The 11,701-nt window shown below is 36.2% G+C and overlaps 1 protein-coding gene and 1 pseudogene across 1 annotated transcript; one reads left to right on the top strand and one right to left on the bottom strand.

Annotated features, from left to right (window-relative positions):
* Nucleotides 1-312: 312 nt before the first annotated feature.
* Nucleotides 313-4,658, bottom strand: LOC136419685 (very long chain fatty acid elongase 4-like). Its single transcript, XM_066406215.1, has 8 exons — nt 4,483-4,658; nt 2,799-2,911; nt 2,558-2,745; nt 2,422-2,502; nt 2,169-2,340; nt 820-947; nt 497-646; nt 313-442 (listed from the first exon to the last, which is right to left on the bottom strand). Exons 2-8 carry the CDS (start codon nt 2,875-2,877, stop codon nt 347-349), a joined length of 894 nt encoding a protein of 297 aa, XP_066262312.1. The 5' UTR covers nt 2,878-2,911; nt 4,483-4,658; the 3' UTR covers nt 313-346.
* A 5,583-nt stretch (nt 4,659-10,241) lies between these two features.
* Nucleotides 10,242-11,246, top strand: LOC136413539 (uncharacterized; annotated as a pseudogene).
* Nucleotides 11,247-11,701: the final 455 nt, after the last annotated feature.

Below are 11,701 nucleotides of genomic sequence, written 5' to 3'. Positions count from 1 at the left end.
TGCCGGAAGACTAAGTTCTTGAAATTTAAGTCTCAGTTTTTTTAATTTTTGTGGTTTAAGTCAGGCAAAAGAATTGTATCTAAAACTTTCTAATGCAAGCGCGTTCTATAATAAATCTCATATCAACAGAGAAATACATCCAATTCATTCACATTAATAAATACTAAAATTAAATTTGGGATAAACAAATAAATAAAAACAGAAGAAATATAGATTAAATTTAGAATTTTGAGTGGTTATGCAGAAGGAGCTACAATGAATATGAAGTAATAAAATAGCGAAATGAAGTCTGTAAGTAAAGAGACATAATGGCAAAAAAAAATAAACGTAAATACTCAAAATCTTCTTATTTAATTTTCTTGGAATGCTGCAATTCTTTTTGGTTGTCGTAGGTGTTGCCTTGACCGCAACCCACGTCCATTCCGAAGAAAACTTGGTTTCCCTTCAAAAAACGTTAATAAACATATCTGTGAACGTTTGATTACCTTTAACTCACTTTATCCATATAAGCTTTAACATAAAAGTTTCCAAAGAGGACGATGAAAGATAACATATAAAATATGAGGGTATAATGCATCCATAGGGGGAATTCGCACCCGGTCCTTATACCGTTCACCCCCAAGATTAGGGCACAAGTAAATTGGATCTAAAGCAATATCATAATTTTTCGTCACTATTCGAAATACAAATTGGGCATTTTTTTAATTATTATAGTATTTCTTTGAGGCGAAAGTACTGAGACCACTATGCCTTGAAAATAATTTCTAAGAAATTTGGTAAACTTAGACTGGTAACTACTCAATATCAGTGGATACTTACGAGTTGCAGAATTGTGAGGTATTTTTTCCACCAGAGGTATCTGGTAACTTTCGGTCCGAAAACGGATAACCCATAGTAGGCATACAACAAAACGTGGATAGAAGAGTTGACCATTGCCGGTAAAAAGGCTACGAAGAAGTAAATATGTAGTTAAAAACACTTTAAATGCTATTTTCTCTGAAAGTATAGGAGATACGAGGTCGCTTAAATTGGGGCAAAGTTGTATAATTTAGTGTCCAAAAAAATGCTACTTTGAACCCGGAAAAATTCCGAATATTTTCAGAGATGTCCAGAAAAAACCGAAATTTTGCTATATCATTTGTATTTTTTCCTGACTTTATTTGAAGAGATATTTCAAAACAAGTGTCATTCCATTATTACCACTTTTCCTCTCCTACAAGATGGCGTTGTAAAATTTGAAATCAGACGTTTCGTCTTTGAACCATCATCAACTTAATTTTTTAAAATACGGACCTGGATTTTTTATCTTGTCTTTTATTATCCTTTGCTCTTCTAAGAACAATGACATACAATAATCACAAAAAAGTAGTAGATATGATAAAAATACCCTCTTAAAAAGTACATATATCTGTCACTTTCCCACGTATCGTTTTTATAATATAGATTTGTCTTCGTTGCAATTTCTCTGCTCGCGTTTTCAATAAATATATGAAAAATTTATTGAAAAAATGGTAATAATGAAGTAACATTTAATTTGAAATATCTCTTCAAATAGTCAGCAAAAAATATGAATGGCATAACAAAATTTCTATTTTTTTCTGGATATCCCCGGAAGTAATCAGAACTTTTCCAGGTTCGAAGTGGCAAATGAGAGTTTTAATGATATTTTTTTTTTTTTTTAATAAGGGGCTACAAATTGGAATGCGGCACCTACTAACGGGAAATATTCTCGAGCTCAGCAATTGCAATACTTCAGTGGAAAGGAACCAATGGAGAAGCAAATTTTGTCTCAATGCGATCTAATTGAACTTAAATAAAAAACTAGAACTAATAGATCAAAGAAGTAGCTATGCTGTAATAATGCAAACTTGTTTACTGCATATCTCAGATCCAGTACAGAGAAAGAAAATATATGTGTAATTGCACTTTCTTTCCATACAAACAGGATGGATTTCTTGATTAAAGCGAAGTGAGAGTCATTTTTATTGAACATAATCTTGTTTGCTTTTCCTATAATTTATTAGCTTATTAAAGACCACTTTCACTGCAGTCCATAAAATAACCAATCGACTATGAAAACGGCATCTCAAGACAAGTATCTCAACGATAATTCTTATTCAATAAGTGGATTATGCTTTTACTTCCTTCGAGGAAATGCAAAAACTTACTTGAACCGCTTGGAACCCATTTAATGCCAATCCACCACAAGACGAACATGGTCGAGTGATGATAAACATGCAGGAAAGACAGTTGATTCTTCTTTTTCCTCAATATGAAGAAAAAAGTATCACAAAACTCCAGCAGTTTTGAAAAGTAGTACCACCAAACAGCGTTAGCGATCTGGAAGAAAATAAACGTTCCCGTTTGATTAGCCTGCGAAAAGTGCATTTTGCGCACGAATTTCAGTGTGCAAAGTCTTACCTGCAATTCATCTGGATCGTGCTTTGGCCGACAAGGTTCGCATATGTAACTGTATTTCAGCCTCGTCGAAGCAGTAAGCAGCTGCAAAAATTGAGTTAACAAACGTTGAATTCTCATTGAAGGGTGCAAAGGGTACCTGTCCCGCTATATAAGCATTTAGCACTGCCATTGATATGTTGTATGGTACTAGTAAGACAGAGAGTTTGAAGGGAGGTCGGTTTTCCATGTACTTGGGACCGATCCATACCAGAAAGAGATATAAAGCTGTAAACAGTAGCGTTGGCACTGGGGAATCTACTAAGGCCCATCCTTTTGTTCTTTCATCTATAAAAGTTCTATAGTACCTTCAGCTCATATTGCAGAAATGGGTGTTTCACCTGAGAGTGTTAAAGTCCATAAGTAATAGTCATAGGCCCACTGGGCCACTGATTTGTTGAAATTTAGGAGTTCAGCCATGTTGGGGACACTATCAGGCAAACTGCTAATTTTTCTGAAACACAGGGTCACATATAGGGCACTAGGATGATATACAGGATGCGTAACGCATGGGAAGCCACGGGATTCCGGTCGCTGGCTCTACTACGAATGATCGTGAAAAGAAAAAGTGAAAGAAGTACCAAAACATAATTACCATCACTGCAACAATTAAATTTAATGTAGTGACCTTAGACACTAACTGGCGGGGAAATTGTGCGAAGGAGAAAGTAGATGTGTCTGATGTGGCGTTACCTTCCCAATGGTACCAGCTACACGATTGCTGTTGGTTGGAACGCTTAAAAGTTGCTTATATGGGTACAATGTATTATTGGCAGTACACATCCCAAGTACATGATTAAGAGGGGCTTCAATTAGTGGTACTAGCACGAAGCGTAGAAAGTTAACATTTTAGTCCTTCGAGTCAGGAAGGTGTTTTTGACTAAGAAAATCAAAGTGAAGAGTTTTGCAGTAGATATGCCTCGAACAAGACGAAACTGCAGATTTTTTGAAGAACTTGACCTACTGAAATGTCCTGTCGTCTGATCCAGGAAGTTGTTTTTTAAATAATAATCGTATTTACTTTTTCACAACAAGAACTTCAACAGAAATATGCGCTTGAATTTGAAGAATCCTCTGGAAGAAACAGATACAAAATTTTTAGGTGCGGAAGAGTCGTTGTGGGCCACACGAAGCGACGGTTCCGGCTAGATATCAACCTGAAGATTTTTGAAAATCTTGCTTTCCCAGTTTTGGAGTTTCAAGACAGGAGTTTGTTAAGAATAATGTGGAAATTTCATTTTTTGTTGCAGGACTTCCAAGAAGATAACATGCAGTTGAAGAAACCCTTAGAAAGGGTCAAAGTGAATATTTTTGAATAGTTCAAAGTACTAAGACAATAATATCTATAGACATTTGGTCCTCTAAGGTAGTTTTCCACGGGATAATGCGCGCGTAAAGAAACCTTTAAAACATCAATCCGGAAGATCTAAAGTGATTTCAGGATTTAGAAAATTTCAAAAGACGAGAAGATGCCATCACGCAGTTTTATCATGGTGAAAACGTACTTTTGATGAAGGCGGACTTAGAACGAATTGCAGATAGAAATTTTCAATTTTGGTCAGTAGTGGCTTTAGTGGTTGGCGGAGACTACATTAGCGTTATTCTGAGAATACCAACTGGCACTTCATTCAGCATCAAAAAACAGGGTGGGAAGGCTTTTAAAGTACTTAAAAAAATTCAAAAACTCCTTCAGTTTTTGAGATTTGTGGCGCAAACTTGAATTATAGAAATTAAGAACTTTTTGAAGTCGAACCAGACAAGTTTCCCCCAGGAAAACTGTGGGACAGTAAACGAGTGAGAACCTTCTGAACTAGGGGGCCACTACGGTTCTAAAGAAGCAGCTGGGGCTGCAGCTTAATGCATGCAGTCACTATTGAGGGCTCTGATAGGTCAATGAAATTTTGGTACGGTCAGGTTAGAACGAGGCTCAGTATGAAACAGTGCTCAAATAATGTTGATACCATAAATTTGATGTTATAGACGTTATCATCGTATTCTCCACTCCCCTGAGAAGAACGTACTTACTCTTGTCTTTCGGATATCAACAAGACATCAGGTACTTCAAAATAAACATCACAATATCCGCTTGTTCCATGGTACTAATGATGTCAGAAATAATGAAGCACTAAGAGCACAGAGTTAAGGTCGGTAGAAACTCCAGAGGTAAACCGTACCGACCACACGAACGAAAGGAGAGGAATGAATGTATGGAAAGCGAGTGTCGTTCAAAGAAGGCATGGTTTAATAGTGAAATGGGTGATAAGTAGGACGATTTGGTCTTTAGCTTGAAGCCATCAAGAGTTGTATTTTTATTTAATAGCATGGCGGTCCATTCTCTGAGAGCTGGCCGGTTCCGCTAAGTGAGAGATACCGTAGAAGGAGCAGCATATGGATTCTCGGAGAACGCCTCCTACTAGGCATTCGAAGTCGAATATGCGACTTTCCAATATTATAGATTCACATTTTATTAAACTTGCGGCGAATCCGCCGTGTGTGTGAAACAGGTCCGTTGTTCAATCGGAAGAAAGAAGAAAGTGGTACTTGCCATTATCATCTTCGTTCAACTGGGCAGGAATTCAGAAATTTCGCCTGTTGAATATTTTTACACTTAATCGTCGGTGATTTTATCTGAATGTAAGAAACATGCTTGTTTCTGACACTAAAACGAACACACATGTGTGTGTTTATGATAATGTTTAGCCGTCAGAAGTAGAAATTTATGTTCTTTGTTTTGTTACCAGATCTGTGCCATACGAAATGATTCATATATTTTACGATTTTGCCGTTTCTTTTTCGTTAAAGAGAATTTTTTTACGAGAATTTGAACCTCAAAAAAGAGGAAGAAAGTCCTTAAAAATATAAAAGTCGCTCAATAAATTGTAGGATTGCATATTATGCAGGATGTACAGAATCCTTCGTAGAAGTCCGGGTACCTCGATATTAAACTTTAACGAAGAGCTTTAAAGGGCATGCAACGGCAACCATTAAAAATAAATTAAATTTTCCTTACCCTGTCCAGGGTGTTATTTACGCAAGTGGCCAAACTTCGAGGGGTGATTCTTTGAGTGATTCTAAGACGAAAAGGCCATATAAATTTTTAAAAAACTCCTAAATTACACAGGAGTCTTTGTCTCCTTTTGTTAGTGGTGTGTACAGGTGTAACGTCGGAAATTTAAAAAAATCAAATAAAAAAAACGCTTTATTAAAACTATACTTAAACAAATGGCATGCAATTTTTTCAATAAAAAAACATTTAACAATAAGTAACGCCAAACTTACAATACTTGCTGAAAATGTTCTTCAACTTCAGTGCAAGTATTAGCTCGTCTTAACATCGATTGCCGAACACGTTCAAATATTCCCGGCATATATCTTATCTGATTACATGAACACCGTATCCTAAGGATTAATTCTTCTTCAGCGTTCACCGAACTTCTATAAATCAATTTACATGTCCCCAAAAGAAAAAATCTAACGGATTTAAATCCGGTAAACTGAGTGGCCACGACTGTGCTTAATGTAAAAAAATATAAAAGTTTTAAGTAAGTCACTGGCGCATAAATAACACTGCTAAATTTCAACAAAATCGGCTAAAGCATTATTAAGATTTTTTACAAAAAAATGATTGTTAAAAAAGGTTTGACACTCAGTATCTTGCAAACGAAGCATTATCTGACCCATGTCTATACAAACTTTTCGTCTTATAATCGCTCAAAGAATCACCCCTTGAAGCTTGGCCAGGTGCTTAAATAACACCCTGTATAACAGGAAATCACCTAATCGTTTGGAGGATAATATCACTATTTAGCTTCTTCAGAACATAAAGAGAAATTACTCCTAGCGGATATACCGGGTGTGCTAGATTTCTGTGACCCTCAACACTGACCGTAAAAAACAGGGCATATTCAAATCCCCGCGCATCCGAACTTTTACTTTAAACGAAAGACCACTTGAATTAGGGCCTATTTATATATTTAAAATATTTTCTACTTCAAATATTCTATACAAATATTTACACAACATGCGAAGTAGGCATTCACAAATCAAGGAAAGAATTTCATTAAGTTCCATTACGTAAATACTGTATTTACTTAATAGAAATGTTGTCAAAATTGCGATGGAAAAATCTACTTTCTCAATTTGATCGTGCTGATATGTGAAATCAAAAACATTCAGTAAAAAACGTTAATATTTAATTAATGCATTTACTTTTTACTGTGAAGGTGCTGCATTTAAAACGACACAAATGTGAAGCCTCGTGCGTTTTTGAGTCACTCGGTATATTTAAAAATATTTCAAATTTTTACTCCTCACCCACCCAGATAGCTTCTCGATTTATGAACTTTTCCGAAATTTCTCCTCTCAGTTTCTGAGATATTTACTGTAAGCAAATAACCGGGTTACACGATCTAGGAAGAAGCTTACGCAATAACTGACTCTTTTTATGTAAATAATGACACAAAATGGTAATGTAAATGAAAGACATCTGCTGACCGCTGAAGAATACTTTCATTTAAGCTTCTTTTCGTGCTCTAAGGTGTTAATACAACATTTAGCGAGAGTTCAAACTTACTAAGAAAATATTATTTTATGTACAGTAGACCACTCTATAACACGCTTGATACGTTCAATGTTATACAGGGTGGCAATTTGAAAACTTTCAATGGCTACATCTGGGGAACAAAAAAATGTATCAAAAATTCCTCGAACTAATTTCTTGTCGGGTTTTTTGTACAAAACAAAAATAGATGCTTCAAAATACATTAAACTTGTAATTTTCCATATACGGATCGCGTCATCGTCCAAAGACGAATTCTATGTTCACATGCGGCCTTATCTCTAAACAGTTTGGGAACCCCTGATCAAGACGAAGTACATTTGGTACATGAACGACTCTTGTACGTACTTCGAACAAGCTTCCTGGAGCCCAAAATTAACGTAAACTTAGTGATGCTCACCTTATTGATTATAAATATGTTCACTAGTCATATCCCTTCAGTAACTCAACACTGATATGTGATGAAGCCAGCATGACCGACTTATGTCGCAAAACTAATTTGCTTACCCAAGTCCTTTAAGTGTCTCACTTTTTAAACATAATCGCACTCTTAGCGAAATGCGAAGTGCTGCGAAATTGAGGAATTCGTTTACGTTGGTATTGTGTCATAAAATGTATACAGAGTTTTTCCGGCCTTAAGAAGACTCAGTCGACAAGAAATCGCATAGGCCAGGAGGGTTCAGGGCTGGCAAGGGTCGGTCCCTTAGCGGAGCCACCCTGTAGCGCAGAGACAACTTTGAGGACTAGGTATTTAGAAGAAAGTTTTTTTGTGAAGATCTTAAGGAAGAAGAGAAATTCTAGAACAGAAGAGAAGAAATCTTTAAAATTATACCATTCCATAGCGGTACTTTCGGTGTTATAGAAGTTAGAAGAAACGCGTAAGATTTCTATTGTAGGTATCTATTATAAAAACGGTTACTATACATTTTCTCTTCTATTTACTACAAATTACATCTCAACTGTAATTGATGATTCCTAAAATCGAGACTTCTGCAATGGGCTGAACTAGAATTTCTAGTTACTACTTATTTCGATGCTAATTTACAACTTCCCATCCGCAATAAGTAGATATTTCCTTGTTTTTCTCATTCTGCGCCGGTAACTTATTTTCCTTTCAAATAACCATTTATACCGAAAAATTGCTATAGCTCTACTAGTTAATGCACTTTCTCTTTATGAAACAAATATCAGATGTTCAGCCATAGTGTGAGATTACAGGGAGATGGCCATCTGATAAATTATCGCGGGGGAATTTATACAGGGTGATTTGTCACGCAACGGGCGTATTGAAATTGCGTGAAAAAGGCCTCAAAACAAGCCGATTTTTCATATGATTTTTTCCAGTGTATACAGTTCCTGAGATATTTTCATGCCATTTTCCTTTAAGGAGCAATTGCCGTTAGACTTGGGGTTTTGCGAGGGAATTGCCGTGGACGAATACCGAAGGACATTTCCTAATCGTACTATTCGAAAATTTCCAAGTTTGAACGAAGAGCTTCGGACAGTCCGTAATCTGTTGCCTCCACGCCATTTTCGAAAGCCTCAAGAACTGTTATCGCAAGATCTCGAGCCAACGATGATTTTTTTAAGATTAAAACATTAATTTTTCACGAGATCATTCTTCTTTTCGATGGAACCTGCTTTACACAGAGAGGAAATGCAAATCTGCAAATCAGTCGTGAATGTTCGAGTCAAAATTTACAAGCTGCATACGCTTCCTGAGCTACATTTGCCCTTACAACTATTTGGAAAATTTGTTTATCTCTAGAATTATACCGCGAAATGTGGTGTATGCACGATGGTGCACCTCTGCATTTCAGAAGAGATGTTCGGGAATCTTCAAACGAAGAGTTTCCGAGTCTATGGATAGGTCGTGGAAATAACTATCCTCAACACTGACTACCACGATGACCAGATTTAAATACACGCGACTTTTTCCTCTGAGGGGATTTTAAACGAATTTATAAATTCCACACTCGTTGCAACTAAGGAAGATTTATGGAATCACGTCAATAATAAAAAGTTATATTCGATTATTGATGATGGAGCAGGCTTTAACTTTCAGCGAGAGGCGCATTTATGCGTAGGAGGAAATGGTCATTTTGAGTACCATCTTCATTGTTCATTTTTTGCGGTTATTTAATTGGTTTCATATACTTAAACGAGAAGTGTTTGATAAGTTTTGTATGGAATGAAATGAAACAAAAAAAGCGACATAGGTTTATTACTTATTCTCAAAACTCTTCTAAATCTAAGTGTCGGCATATTCAACCATGATCAATTCAAAATGATAAAAAAACATTTTTTTAAATTCTTGAATTACCCTGTAGCAAAGGCAACTGATGCCGCGTTAATTAGTGGTTTTTATGTTATGTGTTTAGTTATTAAGAACACAAACTTTTTAGAACGATATGAGGACGAAAACCAACAAAAACGGTGAAGTGCGAGTGCTAATTTTCTTAAAAGAGAAAATAAGTAACATAAACACCTACGCCTTTTGTCGAGAATTTCTTCTAATGCTGAGGTCATATGTGATGGCCAAGGAACATTACCATTAATTTTTTTTAAATTATTAATTGCGGACAAACCTCGCGAATAAACATAATATCCATTTACCTAAATTGACTATGAAACTCATGATCATTGTATAGCGGAGAAAGTAATAATGATTCACTTTGACTATAAAGAATGTATTATAATTAAATGGAACATACTGGATGATCTTTGCCCTTTGAATTATTAATTGAACTTCTGTTATATTTAGATGGGCGCAAATTGGAAAGTTCTGTTGAAAATACGAATAATAACTGTAAGTGGTCAGCCGCTTCTATAAATGGAATATTTCTGACCACGTGGAATAATAGAAAATAGCAGGAAAATCATTTTCAAGTAGGGCAAGCTCACCGGCGAATAACAAGATGTAAGCATTTTTAAGGGAGGAATATAATAAGAAAAGGGAATATAATAAGGAAAAAAACATAATAAAGAAATTCCATAAGAACATAGGAATTTGTTAAATTTGAAGCGTCGATATCTTGGGAGCCCGAAGAGCACTTCCATCAATTTCATTATTGACGATGGAAAGGTATTGAGTTCACTCCATCTAGAATATACGGCCGTCAACGATTGACGCATACTTTAGGTTAAAATTTCAAGTTTTTCATATTTTACCGTGATTTTACATCCCCAAAAATTATTGTTTTTTCAAAAACTACCCCATACAACTATGGGTTCGGACGAAGAAGAATTCTACGATTCCATCGACGACACGAAATTCGGCGAATGCAGAGATCTCTGCAACGACAAACATCGAGATGAAGATTCGGAATTGAGCGAGTTTGACTGCAAGAAACTCCATTCTCCATTCCACGCCAGAAAAATGGCAAATACCGAGATTAATTCCCTCAAAAATGACTCGAAATCCAGTACTGTCACCGCATCTAAGAAAACAAGGCTCAATGGCAAAATGTCGCCGATATCCCTGGCTAACCAGAAGAAGAACCGGTCTTATTTGACTATGTTTTATGCCAGGAATGGACAACCTGTGAAGTTGGAGGCTACGGACTTCAATAGAGCTGTATGTCCAGAATTACCATTCAGAAGCAATTTGTGCAGCAGGTAGTTACTTATTACCACCCTTAGGGCCAATAGATCAAGCTCCTGGCAGCTTTACTGAGAGGATAGTATCCCTGGAAATATTGAAATAAATACCAAGTTTGAGTTAGTTTAAACGAAAACTTGCTAGAACGTTGATCTAGTGACCCTCAGCAATTTAGATAGAAATATTAAACTTCCTAGACCACCCAACAGATTTATGGAAAAAAAGTCGAGCGAGAAAGGCATGCATCCGACTGATTTGGTCCCAATTACCGACCAAAAATGTGAATTTAAAGCCTCCTTAAGGAGTAAACTCTTTAGTGGGTCTGAGATCCCCCTCAATTCCTACATCACCTCCAGGGAGAAGCGTAATCGAGACACGAGCCAAAGCAAACTGAAGTCAAAGCCTGTGAAGTGGGAAAACTTGGGAGGGCCAAACATCGCACCCGAGAAGGTGGTTAATACATTATTGAGCGAGTGGAGAAATTTAACAGCTTTTCTTTGGCAGCTGGAGCTTTTGAGAAGGGGACAAGATTATGGCAATGCTGCGAGCGAGAGGAACAAAATCAAATTACCAGAAAATAAAGTGGTGCGCTAATTAAAGCAGGAAAGTGATGAGTGTAATATATATTAATTATCGCATCTAATATTAAAATCTTTGTTAAACTTTGGATAATTATTCTTGAAAAAATGGCGAACACATTGGAATTAAAACCTTTAATATCCCGTAATCTCAAGTTTCGACTCAACGTTGTGACAGCTTACATTGAAGGAAATTACATCCCATAAATGATAAGGATATTATAGAAACAACTCGTGTAATTCTTCGTTCTTACTGTCTTGAAGGTAATGGGTTAGTGGTGAAGAAAGATGCCTGCTTGCTGAATAAAGCTGTAATAAGCAGAGTAAAACATAAAATATATTGCATCGTTTTTGAATAAAAAATAAAACTGCCATGAACCGCCCTAGTAAGCTAAATAAGAATACTCAATAACCAATATTATTTAAATAAGACATTTATGATATTATCCACATTCTTGAGAATTAATATCAAATATCTTCCGTCTGCGTTGCTCTTGTTCTCTGTTG

The sequence above is a fragment of the Euwallacea similis genome, chromosome 1, assembly GCF_039881205.1.
Source record: "Euwallacea similis isolate ESF13 chromosome 1, ESF131.1, whole genome shotgun sequence".
NCBI lineage: Eukaryota > Metazoa > Arthropoda > Insecta > Coleoptera > Curculionidae > Euwallacea > Euwallacea similis.
This window is presented reverse-complemented; position numbering and strand designations above follow the sequence as displayed.